We start from the raw sequence: 17,684 nt of genomic DNA, 5'->3' as shown, positions 1-17,684 counted from the left end.
AATTGAGTGTATAAAAAGTTAGAAACTTGTTAATTATTACTATTTATAAATAGATTTGGGTCGGGTCGGGTCGGGTCGTATCAAACCCGACTCAGGCCATGAGCTGCTCTTCAAACCCGAGGCCGTTAAGAATCAGGCCAAAACCCGACCTGTTAGTAAATGAGTCAGGCCATCTCGAGGCCGGGTTGCACTTAAAGCTCGGTGGACCAAGCTCTAAACGGGCCGGGCCGTCCCAATGCCTACCCCTAATCAGAACAGCACATATAATATCTATTTAGTTTTCCATGTTATGTTCATTATCGCTTCTAAAAGTGCATTTGAAAATTTTGAAATAGGTCAGCTGTTCCATTCAACCACCTACTTTTTCTTTGTGTCTTAAACGCCTTGTTAATCTATAAAATTACTTTTTGTCTCTTGCTGATAAAATAAATAACTAATCCTGTGCTTTTTGTTACTGAAATAACCATTGAGGACATTATTTTAAGGCTTGGACTGGATTAGCTGGTGCAAATGGATTAAGCCAGATCCCCAATTCGAATCCAACACATTATTTTAAGGTCGGGATCTTAAAATAAAATCCGAAAACAAGTTCAGATACGATTAGGACTTGCACTATGTGACATTGTTGGATTAAACTCCAGATCAGCATTTCTGATGGGTCTATCTTTGGATCCAGATTAAATCCAATCTATTTGTAACTTTTACCCGTTTCTTGTCAGATCCAGTATGATCATATCAAATTCAGATCACTGATATTCAACTATTCTATATGGGATCTAATTTGGATTCATAACCAGACCCATATCAGTTTGCATAATATTTGGATTCAGATTTGGGTATACTGCCTGCACCTCTAGTTATTTACTTATTTTGTTTCAATAAAGAAATGACAACAAAGTGATTTTAAGACGAGTACTATGTTTTCGGCTTCTGTAAATAGCTAATAACTTGAGTGGCTTTCTGTAATTTTCTGATTAAATTTTCAGCGGAAAAAGTGAGGGGACGTGTTTGGATGCACATTTTCCGCCAAAAAAACTAGGAAAAAAAATTCAATACTGCATTCTAATTTGTAATGCCACTGCCCAGATTTTCTAACAGTTCTTAATAAAAAGTTTCAGCCAAACACCCACATAGTGTGCATTTGGATGTTATTGATAATCCTAAAGGATGTTTAAATATCTTAAAAAGTTTCAGCCAAACACCCACATAGTGTGCATTTGCATTTGGAATTTTATCATGTGTTTCAAGCCAGATCTAGATCCAAAGCTGGAAAGTGGGATGTAGTATTGGGTCAACCCTAAGCCAAACCGTATCTTTGTAATTCTACCTGCAGCCACAACTTTTTACTAGAGAGTATGGTACTATTCTTTCATTATCTGATTGTCTACACAAAATGGTGAAAAGATCAGGTACAATGTGATTGCATAAATATTTATGCATTAAACACCAAATCACCCTCCATCTTGAGGACAGGGCTGTCAGTTGTGGGGCCCAAGGACAGATGGAGGGCAATCAGGTGGTTAATGCACAAATTTTGTGCGATGTGATTGCACCCGATCCAAACCCACAAAATGCTATTAAGGTTTAGGGCTTTAAGAGATAACATTTGCTACCCTAGTAGGTAAGGAACCCCTAGTTGGAACTCATATGAGCTTTAGTGTTTTAAAAATTGATATTTGAATCGTCCAAATATCCTTTACACAAGTAGAATTCCAGCAATTCAAATGAGGGTCTTCACCACATAGATCACATCTATGGGGTTTCATTTGTCTAAAACCAAATGTAGCATTGAGATCCCATAATGACTTAGTGGATGATTGAATCCTATTCTCCCTATTAAAGTATTTATGTTTATAGGCGTCAATGGGTCGGGTTTAACATGGATCCGACCTGTACCAAATCCTATAGAGTCAGGATTTGGTGATACCAAATCCTATAGGGTATTCACACTCTATGCATGCATGCATGAGCATGTTCAGGGGTGTGTAGGACGGGCTATGGATTCGGATGCAAACAACGTCCCCGACATTTCTTTCTCAAAACCTGTGATCCAGTAACCCTATTGGATCCATTGCTCCTGTCAGATATGGATCCATACCAAAATCATTGGAACTCGAATAAGAACGGGTCTGGTTTTGCCCCTCCAGACTCCTACGTAGACTTGATCCAACACGTTCAATTTCTCACCCCCCACCCACGAAGCATATAAACCGTTGGATGGTCTCTCTTCGGGAGCCCTAGACCATCGTGCATCTGAGAGAGAGAGAGAGTGCTGTGCCTTCTCCCACTCCTTCCTTTCTGTAAGTTTTCGTTCTCTCTCCTTCTTGATTTGCTCGTTATCTCGCTGCTAATCTCTCCTTCTTCCCATCTCTTATTCTGCGGGAGTAGCAATCTTGGTTGTTTATCGTCGGGAATGAGGGAGAACAATTAAGGAATGTTTGAATGTTGCTTCCGAGATGGTTTTGTAATGTTTTGGTTGGTGAGAGGCTAATTAGATCTGAATCTATCATGAGAATTGGCTGAGAGGGGTGCGCTTATTTTGCTTTGATTGTGGTTATTCATGTTCGTTTATGGCTGTTGTTTATGGTCTGACCGTTTATCCTTTTGTTTTATGTGGTCTTCATGAGATTTGAGGAACTTGGTACTCGTTAATTTTTCTGTACCTTGCTTTGTGTTCGATCTTGTGCATGTGGGCAAGCTTGCAGATGTGATTCGATCATGTCACCAAACCTCTGTGTTGAATTTGATGAATTATTGTGCTTGTTGTGAACATACAGTGTTGGGAGGCAGTTGGGGAATACAAACAGAGAAGAAAGGGTATGCTTATTATGAAAGAGATACCGGGATGCCCCATGAGTAATTTAATTGAGCACGAGAGCCATGTTTCTATTATGCATTCTATTTTTGCTGGAGAAGCTCTCCAAGGTGCCAGTAAACGTACATAGGAGTAGTGGGATACCCGCAAGGCGATTTGGTGTCCTTGTAGTTCATGTTAAGGTTCCCATTGACTCAAATTGGATCGTATGTTAATTGGAGGTAACTAGATTTGGTTGTACAAGTTATACAAAGATGACTGGTGGATTTGTGCATTGGAACTGTTGCTTTTCACATTGGCAGAGAATTTCCACACATAGAGAGATCAGGGGTACCCAATAAAAAAATTGAGGGATCTCGTTCTTTTTATTGTTGCCTCCAACATCCTTGAGTAAAAATGACCGACTAGCTCAGGTTGGATTTTTCATACACATACACGGCAGACAGCAAAGTATTTAGAGCGAAACTAACATTGTTTTGGTTATTTTATGATGGCTATTTTTTTTGGCTAAACTCGAGGTTTTATTACACTATCATGAATAGTATGGGCTTATCTTTGGTACCTCGAGGGTACCATACCTCTAGCAGGAAGTCATATTTTTTTGGTATTATTTCCTTCATACATATCATTAGTATAATTAAAGATATGTATGAAGGAGTAGTAACCAATGTCCGCACTTGTGGAGGGGTAACAACCAATTTTCCTATAACGGTTGGGTTACATCAAGGATCTGCTTTAAGCCCTTTCCTATTTGCTATAGTGATGGATGAGCTTACGAGATTAATTCAAGAAAATGTGCCGTGGTGTATGTTGTTTGCTGATGATATTGTTTTGATTGATGAGTCTAGAGCTGGGGTTAATGCTAAATTAGAATTATGGAGACAGACATTGGAAGCAAGAAGTTTTAAGTTGAGTAAGAGTAAGACAAAATACATGGAATGTCGGTTTAGTAAGCAACGAAGTAGTGATGAGAGTGTAGTGAAGCTTGGTGAGCAAGAAATATCGGTGGATGATTGTTTCAAATATTTGGGATCTATTATTCAAAAGTATGGAGAAATTGATGGAGATGTAAATCATAGGATAAAGGTTGGGTGGATGAAATGAAAAAGTGCAACTGGAGTGTTGTGCGATCGTAGAATGCCATTGCGGTTGAAAGGAAAGTTTTATAGGACGACTATTAGGCCCGCTTTACTATATGGTACGGAATGCTGGGCTGCCAAGAGACATCATATTCAAAAAATGAGTGTAGTTGAGATGCGTATGCTGAGATGGATGTGTGGAAATACAATAAAAGATCAGATTCAGAACGAGGAGATACGTAAGAAGGTAGGCGTTGCACCCATTGAAAATAAGATGAGAGAGAATCATTTACGGTAGTTTGGACATATTCGGCGAAGGCCTAATGATGCTCCAGTTAGAAGGATGGAGAAATGGGAAAATATATTAGTTAAAAGAGGTCAGGGTAGGCCTAGGAAGACATTGATGGAGGTGATAGGAAAGGATATGAATGCTTTGAACCTCACCGAGGACATGGCATTGGATAGAAATGATTGGAGGAGAAGGATTCATGTGGAAGACCCAAAATGATTTTCTTTTTTGGTTCATATCGCCGACCCCAATTGTTTTGGGATGAAGGCGTAGTTGTTGTTGTTTGTTGTATTTAGTCAGTATTGCCTGTAGATTCATTTGACATGGTTTCTTTAGTCAAAAACGTGCTTTGGATACAATCGTTTTAATGTAATAAGTTTTTTTTTTGTTCTAAAAACTTTTGAATTTTAGATGTCTTAAAAACTGTCTACAATCAAAATCTCTTAATTTGATGCATTTTCTCCACTAAAAAGACTATGAAGATGACGTTTCTACACTAGATTCACAATAGATTGATGCAAACATTAGGAAATTAATGGGGCTTCTAGGGAGTATAGTACCCTTTAGGAGTCCTTTTTATATATATATATATATATATATATATATATATATATATATATATATATATATATATATATAGTCACTAGAATATGAGAACTAATGTGTGAACCGTGATTTTCATGATTTTTTTGTTCCTTTCTCTGGAATCTAACCGTACGGATGCAATCTACATGTTTGGTTTTATAAGAACCTGCTCTTGAATCATCCGATTTTGATGCATAAACGAGATTTTTTAAGGCTTTAAAATGAATGGCTCATAATTTTCATAAATATTCAAATATTCAAAAATCATATTTTTTCATCGAAAATACACGATCCAATGGTTGATTCCTAGCAAATTTACCATGCCAAGCACATCCACATGGTTGGATTTGCAAAAAAAGTGTTGGAAATGCCCATATTTCTAATTCTCATATTATAGTGACTCATATATGAATATAAATAAATATGTAAGTAAATAAAATAATATATATATATATATATATATATATATATATATATATATAGTACACACTTGATTTACGTAGATCTAAACTCCAAAAGCAAAATCTAACCATTGGATCATGTAATTATTATTGTCATGTGTTAAAGTTTACTCAAATATGATCCTTTATACCATTTTTAAACTACCTTTATTTTCATGAATTGTGAACCGTTTCATTTGGCAGTTAGATCTATGCAAACAAGAGTATATTCCACAATATGGTATCATGATACAAAACTACTACACAGAGAGAGAGAGAGAGAGAGAGAGAGAGAGAGAGAGAGAGAGAGAGAGAGAGAGAGAGAGAGAGAGAGAGGTCCAAAATCTACAACCAATGATGATCTGGCAACATTCCTTCTCTGAGGATCATATTGGACTTTTATCAGTTATTTAATAAGCAACAAGTTTTAGATTATGAATTTTCAATATTTAGATGTAATTTTTAAAGCGCTAAAAATCGACAGCCCATAATACTTTGTATTGTAATTTTGATCACATTGTGAGCCATTGATTTTTCTCATTTCAAAAAACATTTGTAGATGTAAAATCTTTGTGTAAAGCGTGTAATACTTGCTAAATAAATTATAAAGAACAAATACATAATGTCCGATCAATTAAACACTCAAACATTGGAGAAGGAGAGCTGTCCGATCATCATGGTACTATTGAGCTGGAAATCATAGGTTGAAGCTGCATCGACTCAAGCTGTCCACATACCATGGTTTGTTTGTTAAGGATTAATCCTTAGTTTGTGTTTTTTGATATAAAAATATAATTTTTTGGGACATGAAATTTTGATACATTGTAGGCTGTTGAAGTTTTAAGCCCTTTAAAAATCTGCTTACATGTCACAATTGAATGATTCAAAACTCATTTTCTACTAAACAAACCTTGTGGATTACATCCAAAAAAATCTAAAATTTAAAAAAAGGTAATTTCTATTGAATAATTCTGTACCTTCATTAGCACCAAATATGAACCCTATACAAGCACACACACGTCATATGCATGGTCAAATATGTGTCTAAGATGGATAAGACTGTCTTGGCTTCACTCATGTTTGCACATTTTGATTTTTGACTTTATTCACTTTTTATAATTGTCATATGTGGTTAATTTCAGAATGTTTATTATTTATCATGAGTGTTAAGGTCTTAGATATTTTTATATATTAATAAAATGAAAAGTTTATATTTTGTGAGCAATTAATAATAACAGTGCTCAAATTATTGAAGAGAACACATTACAGAAACTCACAACACCAGTGATGTTTGTGAAACTGGTCCAACGAACCTATAAGAGTAGTTATATTTCCCATTCCTAACTTTGGATTAATCTTCCATGAGATTTTGAGAATTGGATCACAGTCTTATACTTGACATAAAATGTTTTTGTGCATAGAGCATTAGCAGAAGAGTATGATTTTTCTTCTTTTTTCAGTATGTCTTGTAAAATTGCTATCCTGGAAGTTATTAACAAATTTCCAGATTTTTTATCAATGTTTGTGCTATTGAGGTTTATGTTTCTTTCAACTCAGTTAGTGTTTATTTTATCCTAGTTTATGAGTTCTTATTGTTTGTTGATGCTTGGCAGTGAATTTTCTTCAAGCCAATGGCTTTGGGCATGATGAAACCTATGAAACCTGGTTTTGAAGAACCACAAGAGCAAGTTCACAGGATAAGAATTACTCTTTCATCCAAAAGCGTAAAGAACCTTGAAAAAGGTATCAAATGTTTTCATTTTATTTTTTATTTTTTTGGGATGAACTTCCATCTTATGATGTTTCCCAAAATTTAAATTCCACGGGTTGAAGCTTTTATATTTCCTGGCTTGCCTATATACACAGTTTGTGCTGATCTTGTCCGGGGTGCAAAGGACAAACAGCTCAAAGTCAAGGGGCCAGTAAGGATGCCCACAAAGGTGTTGCATATAACTACTAGAAAGTCACCGTGTGGTGAAGGTATGCTTTGTGATGGGATTTTTTTTTCATTTATCTTGCATATGTTACTGGGTAGTTGCTATTTGATTGTTATGACGTTGCTTGAATGAATTAGGGAGTTTTATATATGCAAGATATTTATTCATCTGTTGTTTAATATAATGCATTGTGTGTGGGCTAGTTTAGGATAGTGTGCATCATAGGTACTTTTAACTCCATGGAATTTAAGTGCAATGAATATGTTTCTCCCCCCCTTGTTTTGTAAGGATTTAAGTGGTAAGGGACTTTGTAGAACACTGATCCATAGTTATTTTGTGGATGCATGTTGCTTATCCGATTATTTTTGTGGGTATTTCTGCTACATTCATGTGCAATGTTGGATATTGGAGTAGTGTTGTCCAATTCATGATCAACACCAGTGAAGGGTCTTGTGTTTACAAAGTCATTGTGCTACATCTTGGAATAAGGACAAAATTCATTATGTCTTGCTTTCAAGAGGATGTGGAATAAACATGCAAGTGAAAATTTGCTGAAAACTTGATGTATAGAATAATGAATCATTAGTGTAGATCTTGATTTTGTGTTTTTGGGTATGTTGTAAATTATACTGTACTTTCTTTTGTTTTTTCCATGTTTTATGTTTCTTTTTTAGATTGTGCTTCCATGTTGATCACTTTGGCTGGAGTCTGCGAAGCTTGTTATTGAGCTTGAGTCAGTTGGCACCAAGTAACAATTTTATACAACATATTTATTTTTTCAGATGAAATTAACCAAGGTTTGATGACGTTTTCGCTGCATCTGATATCAGGTACCAACACTTGGGACCGTTTTGAGTTGCGGGTTCACAAAAGGGTGATCGATCTCGTAAGCTCATCTGAAGTTGTAAAGCAGATAACATCAATCACCATTGAACCTGGTGTAGAGGTTGAAGTAACGATTGCAGATCCATGAGAGATTAGCATCTCAATTTTTATGTTTTCCTTAGGCTACTCTATGAATTTAATTAGTACTATATTCAATGAATTTTGAGATCAGTTTGGGCTTTTTCCCTTTTTCGTTTTCTTTGTGATTGGGAGCAAGAAGTAGGTAATTGGAGTCTTCAAATTGTCTATTTTGGTAATTCGAGTGTGGGCACATTGTTATTTTATTTGGCTTTAGCATATGTAGTGACGTTTTGAGCTATTGAATAAATCGAATTTCTATTCCAAGATTACTCCAAAAGCTTTAAAAGCAGTCGTGCCTTCTCTGTACAGTTCAATATTTTCTCTCCAGCATCATGTTGGGTTGCCTTTAAACAATGCTTGAATTTAAACGTGGCTTGTTCTCCAGGTTTGTTTTTTGGTCCATCTTACTGTACCCTGTGTAGCATTTACTTCCCAGTTATCGCCATTATTGTCGTGCAATCGTGCAGGTGATGTGGTCAAGTATAAAAACTTTGTGAGAAACAGGGCAAAGCATTCTATAAATCCGACCTCTCTCTCTCTCTCTATCTATATCTATATATATATATACACACACTACATGTTAACTGAAATATGTGAATTGGAGTATGAACCGACATTTTCATGGGGTTTTTATTTTATTTTATTAAATTTCAATATGCAGATGTGATCTTTATAGATGCTTGGTTTTATAGAAACAATGCATTAGAAAGATCTTTTAAGGCTTGAAATCCATGACACAAAATTTTTGTAAATATCTGCGCATCTAAAAATCATATTTTTTATAAAAAATACATGATCCAACACATCTGCAGGGCTGGATGTGCACAAAGTGTTGGAAATGCCTAGTTCACACTTAGGTTCACGTATTTCCAGTAAACATATTCTACTGACCATAAGCCCAAAGGGGTTTGGTGTAGTGGGATGGGACCTAGGCTGCTAGGCAGGTGGACTAGGTTCAAATCCCATGAGCAGCACCACTTGCACAAGCGAAAGCGTCCCCCATCCCTTGGGGCAAGGGGTAAGCTCAGAGAGTTTTACACTGCCAATATCGTAATTTCATCAGTCCAAGCCATCTCAAGTAGGTCTCTGATCCTGGGGATGGTTTCTGTGTAAATATAATAAAAAATATTCTAGTGACCATAATGATAAGTCTCGTGAGATTTATGAAAATCTCCTGAAAATATAGTGAGAAATTATTCGAAAGTTACAATCGGTAATTTCTCAAGAGTTTTTAGTCAAAAACATAAATGTCACATTTTAATGCGATATTTATGTTTTTATCGGCTATTTATCAAGAAAAAATGATGTGGTTTTTTATTTTTAAATTTTTTTATTTTATTGTGAAAAATTATTTTATTTTTTATTCGCAAGGTTTTGCCAAAAAAAAAAAGCGTGAGATTTAAAAAAAAAAAATTAATTTCTTGCGAATTTTTGGCTGCCGATATTTTGCCATTTTAAACTTTTGTCACTATGCTAGCGACCATATATATTTTAGAGCGCTGTAGTATCATTTCTATGCCACCATCAATGTGACATTGTCATCACTGCCTAGTGGCTAGTGGGCGGAGCAAAGGAAATGACACAATTTACCAATTTGACGGTCCCTAGTAACAGGCCTCCTAAGCATAACCGTGGAAGGTTAAGATCACTTTCATGTTTGGTCCCTGGTTGACGGGAATATTGATGAAGTTATGATAATATTGATGATGGTAACTCTCAGAGATGTCTATTTAGCATGCAAAGAAATCAATCGAGCAGGGGGTTGATGTTTGCTACCTCGTGGGTAACACCCTTAGTGGAAAATTATAATATTTTTATAAATTTTTTAATGTTTTTTGCACATATGACCCTTCACATGTGATTTACATGTTTGGGTCATTAAGAATTGGTGCCTAACCATGTTCTTCCAGTTTGTAAGGTTTTGCAGGGGTTGGTCAGTGACCTATAATGTAGCACATTTTCATCCCTCCAAAAAATAGCATCTTTACTTGGAAATGTAACCCAGGAGTTTATTCATACTATTTTGACCATGCTGATCACAACCATGAGGATAAATTTGGTCAAAACAACCTCCTACTATGAGTTTCAATGAGGGGTTCCTTACCCACGAGTAGGGCTGTCAACAGGTCGGGTTTTATCGGGTCACAAAAATAGAATCCATACTGGTACCCACATATTTAAAAATTTCATTTTCATTGAAAATACATATAAAATACTCAGTGGGGTTGGGTACCTGGCAAAAAAGCCGGGTCAGGTTGGGTACCCGGCAAAAATCACCACCCAGAATCAGCCTGCATATTTCTTGGGTTGGGTTCGGATTGACCCGAATAATATTCGGGTCAGCACTTTCCTTGCCCATCCAAGTGCTTCAAGTTGGGGGGCTTTAGAAGGATGAACCAGTGGATACCCTTGCAAAGATGGTGCAGGTACTGAATGATATATATATATATATATATATATATATATATATATATATATATATATATATATATATATATATATATATATATATATATATATGGATCGAGTGGTGCCACATTGACCATGGACTTGGTCGGTGTCTGCAGTACAAAACTCCAAGAGTACTTCCCCCTGCTCATTAGGGATGGTTTCTCATTGGGTTTAGCCTTGCAGCAAAGGATGTGCACCCCAGGTATTGAACTCTCAATCTCTTTCAACATGAAAGTCTTAAGCTGTCCCACCTAGTCAGGTGCTTGGAGCCCTTGTGAGCAATACCAATATCTTTATGTTGAATACAAACATTGAGTTGAGCTAATGCCATAACGCTGATTCCTGTTCTCCATTTTGTATGGCTTGTGTTAAGGCCTTACTGATGCTTTTATTCGTCTTGATGCCTAATATTCTGACTCTCTGACCGTCAGTAATGTCTAATATTCTGTAGTGAAATAACTGGATTGAAGGATCCCCATTCTTATTTGCAACGGGGCATTCATGGAGATAATCTAGAGCTATAAACTAGTTTTGATCAATCTTGTTCCTTATTTTGTATAGGACAGACAGAATTTGATTTAATCAAGATGGTTATCCTTATCAGTTTATGTCAGTTTTGAATCTTATGTAGGATGCATGGAATAAAAGATGCTAAAGGGCTTTCTCGTAAAATGGAATTCTGGTATAAGTTTTCCTTTCCCTGTTTCTTGGAATTGAGAATCATGTTGCCTCCTGAAGAAGAGAAGTCACATAAAGGCATTGAGCACAAAAATAATAGACTGAATTAATTAATGAAATTATGGTTTCTAAACGTTATTTTGGACAAATATGAAAATAATATACTGATTATGTGCACCATCAATTGATGACAATTTTTTTTTATGATCAAGCGGGGGGGGGGGGGGGGGGCTTTCCAGTAGACAAGTCCCTACTGGTGGCTATACAACCTGGCAGTTATTCAACCACCCATACCAGTAGGCTTCGAACCTGCAACGTCCCATCACATGGTGACTTTCACAAACTGCTCCTACCAAACAGATGGGAGTCCCCATTGGTCATGAATATCAGACAATTATCCTGCTAATCGTAAACTGCTTCCACTGACAGAAACTAGCGCCTACTAGAATGATCTTCAAGGTCGCATTACACCCACCTCAATCCGAGGACCTGCGGCTTAGATATACTGCTGTGAAGTGGCTATAGAATGTCAAGCTTCCACTCGGCAACCTGTGGCTTCTTTCCAAATTCATTAGGCCATGCTCCATCCTCCTTGAGTCAAGGAGTTTGAGTTGAGACCTGCGGTTTAGATATACTGCTGTGAAGTGGTTATAGAAAGTCAAGCTTCCACTCGGCAACTTTATGGCTTCTTTCCAGATTCATTAGGCCATGCTCCATCCTCCTTGAGTCGAGGAGTTCTAGTTGAGACCTAACCCATGGTGGATCTGTCGGACGAATCCATAACCTTTCACGAGTGTCCTTGTGAACGAAATCTGGGGCCCTTGGATACCTCTGCCAGATAATAGGAGTTTGAATTCGTATTTGATTCAATTTGTTTTAAGGACGCATTAGAAAGAAATAATACCTTATCTAGCCTATTGTCCCACCATTCATGTGGATTAGCAAAGTACTCCTGCCATAAATGCAAAGGATCATCTTGCTCCATTTCATGGTCTTGCTCACCTAAAACCATGTTAACAATAAAATATATTTATAAAAAAACCAACTAATTATAATGAATATATCATAACAGTCACAGTTCATACACCTTGAATCTGCTCTACTGTATGTTATAGTCAGTTACCTCTTCATGAACAAGTAGGTACAGCAAAATCAAGAAGCATGAATAAAGTTATATAATATAAACTGGACAATCACACACACACACACACACACACACACACACACACACACAGAGAGAGAGAGAGAGAGAGAGAGAGAGAGAGAGAGAGGGAAATAAAAATAAATATCTTCTCATAAATGCACAAATAGAGTGATCTCTGAATCTGCACATACTCCCTTGCCTTTAATCATGAGCTGTCTTATGGTGCATTTAGATGGTAGAAACAATTCATGCACCATGGTTAGGTAATGTCGAAATTACAACTAGTAAGCAATGGCGGTTCAATACGAAAATATGACCATGGTAATTGATGAACATCTCATCAACATTTCTTCAGTTCCTATTACATCCCAAGTTCGTCACATGGGTGTTGCAGAATTACATATTTCTTTTCTTTCACTTCTTTTTTAGAAGATGGCTATTTATGTGCTTCACTTTGCAGGTTGCCTCAAAGAGTAACTGGAACACTTTTTGAGAAAATTTAACTTTGTGCATACAGACGCAAGATGTATGCTGAGGATGGAGGCAACTGGCATCCAGTTTCATCTCTTTCTACTCTGTTCGCTTCCATTATATAGCTCTTAAGAGTGTTCACTTCAGGCTAGCACTTACTAAGTTTCCCCGGGTCCAGTTTCCTCATATACTGGTGAAGAAGCCTTAATACCACCTCGCTACAATGTCACAAAGTGAGGCAGAAAAGCAGGTGAATGTGTCTGTTAGAGTCCATGAACTCTCTAGAAATTTCAAACTCAACAGCAATTCATAATTTGCAACTATAAACGGCCAACATGTTCTCCAATTTATCATGGGCTGTTTCTACCATGATCACCACACTTTCTCTGAAGATGGCGATGTTATCACTTGCTCAGCATCAGACACCTGTTTTCCTCAATTTATCCATGGCACACTGTGTTTCCCCATAACCGCCCACATGAAAATATCTGTGATAATTGTTTGTCATCACAGTGTCACACAACAAATCCATATGCAAACTTTAAAAATGTTCCTATGCTTCCTAAAGAACAGTTCCAGTAAGTGCTCCACTGTACAGGAACAACATGCAAAAAGTAGCTCACCAAGATGGGACATTTCTGTTTCTTGCAACTTGAATTTTGCAAGATTTTCTGGGCTTCCACATTGTTGGACAAAGTTCAAATCCCTTACAATGACCTGCATAGAGAATGAATTATTTGACGCAAATTAGCTTGGAAGCATAAAAGTACACACAGCAGGAAAAAAAATTTGCACCAAGATTCATCACAAGTTTCAATCCATATAAAATCAGTTAAAGTTATTCACACTATTACGTTAAGCAGACAAAATCTCAACTAATCAAATGGAAATTTTAAAAGTTCTAAGCCACAAATCTATATAGATCAACAAGTATCAACAGCACAACACAAGTGAGCATGTGTGTGTGTTGTGCCTTTGATGTTAGTTCCCAGCTTCCTGTGACCACTTATCTGCATATGCTGCATGAAGAAAGAGAGACCCCTCCAAGTTCAACCCAACTCCATTCAAGGTCAGTCAAATCCAAGACAGCTTTTATAATTTTTAAACTGCTATCTACAAGGCTATGCAGAGCATTCTGAAATATCTGATGCTGTCATCGGAATTGGAAAATGTGATACTACTCATCAATAGGAGTGCTGACTAGATTCAGCAAAATGTGCTCATGCAAGAAAACTTTATAACTCAATTTCCAAGAAAAAGTATCTGATTCCATCCAAGAGTAAAACCTGTCATTGTTGATAAAATTGAAATCTGCAATTATTGATAACCTATCAACTTCTAAAAAGCAGGCCAAGCAAGCTATACCCATCCACTTCAAACAAGAGGTTCAACTGCATGCCATGAGCTTTAAATAGAAAAGAATGGTGAAGACTTATGAGGTTCATGGTGCGCAGTTGAACCAAACAAAAGCTTGGTGTTAATAGAATGTAATTGTATGTTGCACAGGAATTAAATTAGTTTGAAGAAAAAGGTGGCCTCAATGTCCAGAAAGTATTCTTCATGATGCAACCTTTCACATTGTAAATGGCCATAACATGATCTCCCATTAAGGTCATACACAATAGAAGAATGCCAAGAAAAAGAGGTATAGTTTATTGGAATAAGGGCCCATCCTTTCAAAAACAAATTCCCATCTAGTAGGGAGTATGATCTGATTGTGAATTGGCTCCCCATTCACAGGATAGTGAGAAGAATGATCCAAATAGAAGAATCCAGCTACTACAGGTAAAACCTTGTATAGAAACATGTTTGTATTTTTTTTTTTATGACTTTAGGCTGCTGCAACTCTAAAAGATATGGTGAGGGTCCATGATGCCATGAGGTTGTCTCAAGTAAGTTGCTTGTGTATAAGCTTCCAATATGCATAAGCTTTCCACTCGTACTAGTAAGATGCCATGTAATCACAAGAACAACATATCTAAATTCATGAGTCATGACACAACTTCAGGCAAGTCTTGTCCATGCACGATTGGACTTCACTTCTTGCAAATTTAGACACTTATCACGTACCTATCATTCTTAACAAAGCAATATGTTGACATTATGCTAAGGAAAAGAAGAAGCAAGAGATCACTAAAGTTTTGACAGAAGGAGCACAAGACCCTTACCACTGAAGAAGCAACAAATCACTAAGGCTTTGACAGGAGCATAAGTTAGCTCTTGTGTATAGCACTAGGGTTTAAGGTGACAACCAAGCCTAAACAGGATTTCCCCTTACAAAACTTCAAAGGCTATTAAGGAAGTGGGTCACAACTAGTGCAACATGCTTTTATTAGAAGGGTTACACACAATTAAAAGAAATGCCACATTACCTATGAAGATCTCAATTTGAACTTTGAAGTAAAAAGGACCACAACTATGACAAGTACGTGGATGTTAAGTACAATTTGGAGAGTTGGCAGCTCAACTCAGAAAAAAGACAATCTGAATCAACCGAAAGCTGAACCAAGAACAGAATGGATCTCATATAAAAGTTCCATATTTCTATTATCGGATTTTCACATAATTTACGACTTCCAGATATGAAATTTTAGGTCTTCCAATGTCTTCCCCAACAGACAATCCATCTAACCCAACTTCAAACTTCTACTGCAGGCATTGATACCACAATTGTGACAATAGGCACATATATTTGTCTCAGCTATATCTCAGCAAGGTAAAATCTTGGGATATAACAGGCTTTTAATAAATCTCAAGTAACTTGGGAAAATTTGGCACTCAAAAGACCTAAAAATGTTTAAGAATAACACTTGAAATAAGAAAATAATAAGTGTAGATAATTCACTTTTTGCAAAAAATGCAAATAAACGATGCAGAAGCTTTTAGCACATAAAAATTGAAAGAAGAAAAATCATGTTTGGAATACAGAAAAGGAATAAAAAAAAAGTAAATAGAACTGTAGATTAACAATATTATCACAGCCATATCACCATATTAATGCATTATTTTCAAATTTCCTGTAAATCATAAATTTTACCTATATGATACATTTTCATCATATTGTGGCAATACCACGGTATTTTCAAAAGATTGCATGTATCGGTGACAACATTATGTGGACTAAATTCAATAGAAGCAAATATTCTCAAAGAATCCTGCCAATTATAAGAAACCTAGATGGCATCCCAATGTTTGTCAATACCGAACAAATCCAAATATCCAATTCACAAACAACCAAAAAGGCTGTTCAAAAGTCTCATACTCATGCTGTCACAAATTCAGAATTAAACAATTAGATAATCCATAACCCAACAGCAACAACTTTTTTTTTTATATTTATCGAGGGAAAACCCCGCTTCAGGTGGTGGAGCCTGGGAGAGACTCAGTCATATGCCCCTCGGCCGCCCCCTTGCTCACCAGGGAGACTGCTGGTTTAGCCATAAGGCAGAGGATGCATACTCCAAGTATCGAACTCATGACATCCTCCAACACGAATGCCTTAAGCCGACGACCCACCTAGCCATATGTGCGGAGCCCTTATGGACGCAACAGCAACATATGCAAGAACCCCAAAGTTAAATATTGCGAGATTAAAAAGTACACAGCTAGCACTACTTGGAAGCATCCTGTAGACGGATGAACAGTGAATATTTGAAGCACCAACTTGATCAATAAAGAAAACAACAAAAAAAACCAGTGGAATGTATTAGGGAACCTTGTAGAACACACGAGCTCTCTCACTCCCTTCATCGTCAACCATAGTAAAGCTACACAAACGACCTGAGACGTAGACGAAATCACCAACCTGCAGATGGCGCGATGCTATCTGAGCCAGATCACCATAAAAGTTCATCCAAACCCTGTCCAGACAATCCCAATATAAGGCATCTCACACGAACAATGCGCCCCTAAAACACCATCACAATCTACAAACCGCCAACTGATAAAATAATGATGGAAAAGCGGTTATATATAGATAATTAAACTACAAACCACAATTTCACACAAACTGGTCGACTGGAAAACGATCACGGTCTTCAATGGAATTCAGGCATTTCAAAATCGTTAATCCACAAACCACAATCCGATTCAAAATCAATGGTTTGAAAAAAAGAAAAAGAAAAAAAGATGGGCTTCAGATGGAATCGAAGAATTTAGAACTAGTCGATGAAAAAACGATGATGGGTGTCGAAGGAAATAAAAAATTTCGAACTTCCTGTCGCACCAGAAGGGTTGGCTCCGATTCTTGGAGGTCGGCGACACCCAGAGTTTCGAGTAGACGCCCTGGGTGGTAAATTTGAGGACGGGGGAGGCGATGGTGCCGATGAAGCTGGCGGTGTTCAGCAGGTGAGGATGCGGCTTGATGGCGTTGGGGCGTTGGAATTGCAGCGCCTGGCGATAGACGAGGCTGCCATCGTCGTCGGAATCGGGAGAGCCCGAGCTCTTCCACACGGAGAAAGCGCCGGTTTCTCCACCCGAACAAGACGAGAGGAGCGCTCTCAGGGAAGAAAGATCGGCGAGGAGGAGCCTGGGCTTCAGAAGGGAGATGATGGATCTCATATCCGTACGAGTGGGCTGGGGTTTATGGCTAGGGTTTTAGGGAACCGGCCATTGGCCGATCGAGGAAGAAAGGAGGCGAGGAGGAGAAGGGAACGGCGGGCAACCGGGCAGGTTTTGGGGACTTTGCTGGCGGGGCGTTTTAGTCTAAGGAAAGTATTTGGTATCCTCATGTGTAGAAGTGGGCACTGGGCTGGGCCCGGGCCATGGGCCGGGCCTGGGCCAGTATATTTGGCCCTGGCTCGGCCCGGCCCAAAGTGGGCCGACACGGT

General features: G+C 37.6%; 2 protein-coding genes across 2 annotated transcripts; one reads left to right on the top strand and one right to left on the bottom strand.

Moving 5' to 3' along the window:
- The first annotated feature begins 2,202 nt into the window (after positions 1–2,202).
- On the top strand, positions 2,203–8,388 carry LOC149838701 (small ribosomal subunit protein uS10y-like). Its single transcript, XM_090007769.1, has 4 exons — positions 2,203–2,300; positions 6,822–6,951; positions 7,075–7,188; positions 7,976–8,388. The coding sequence occupies exons 2-4, from the start codon at positions 6,840–6,842 to the stop codon at positions 8,116–8,118; spliced, it is 369 nt and encodes a 122-aa protein (XP_089863895.1). The 5' UTR covers positions 2,203–2,300; positions 6,822–6,839; the 3' UTR covers positions 8,119–8,388.
- Positions 8,389–11,424: 3,036 nt separating this feature from the next.
- On the bottom strand, positions 11,425–17,415 carry LOC149838700 (protein OSB1, mitochondrial-like). Its single transcript, XM_090008299.1, has 5 exons — positions 17,081–17,415; positions 16,571–16,715; positions 13,479–13,572; positions 12,145–12,242; positions 11,425–12,071 (listed from the first exon to the last, which is right to left on the bottom strand). Exons 1-5 carry the CDS (start codon positions 17,413–17,415, stop codon positions 11,889–11,891), a joined length of 855 nt encoding a protein of 284 aa, XP_089864425.1. The 3' UTR covers positions 11,425–11,888.
- Positions 17,416–17,684: the final 269 nt, after the last annotated feature.

Source organism: Nuphar pumila, chromosome 5 (assembly GCF_984573655.1).
Source record: "Nuphar pumila chromosome 5, dmNupPumi1.hap1.1, whole genome shotgun sequence".
Lineage (NCBI taxonomy): Eukaryota > Viridiplantae > Streptophyta > Magnoliopsida > Nymphaeales > Nymphaeaceae > Nuphar > Nuphar pumila.
The sequence above is the reverse complement of the archived record's forward strand: the minus strand, read 5'-3'. Positions and strand labels throughout refer to the sequence as shown.

What these genes read in the sequence shown, in the direction of transcription:
- LOC149838701 (XM_090007769.1), top strand. Translation starts at nt 6,840, where the DNA reads ATGGCTTTGGGCATGATGAAACCTATGAAACCTGGTTTTGAAGAACCA. An exon ending in CGTAAAGAACCTTGAAAAAG is followed by an intron (nt 6,952 to 7,074) that starts GTATCAAATGTT and finishes CTATATACACAG; the next exon opens with TTTGTGCTGATCTTGTCCGG. An exon ending in AAAGTCACCGTGTGGTGAAG is followed by an intron (nt 7,189 to 7,975) that starts GTATGCTTTGTG and finishes ATCTGATATCAG; the next exon opens with GTACCAACACTTGGGACCGT.
- LOC149838700 (XM_090008299.1), bottom strand. Translation starts at nt 17,415, where the DNA reads ATGAGATCCATCATCTCCCTTCTGAAGCCCAGGCTCCTCCTCGCCGAT. An exon ending in AATCGGAGCCAACCCTTCTG is followed by an intron (nt 16,716 to 17,080) that starts GTGCGACAGGAA and finishes TTGTCTGGACAG; the next exon opens with GGTTTGGATGAACTTTTATG. An exon ending in GAGCTCGTGTGTTCTACAAG is followed by an intron (nt 13,573 to 16,570) that starts GTTCCCTAATAC and finishes TTCTCTATGCAG; the next exon opens with GTCATTGTAAGGGATTTGAA.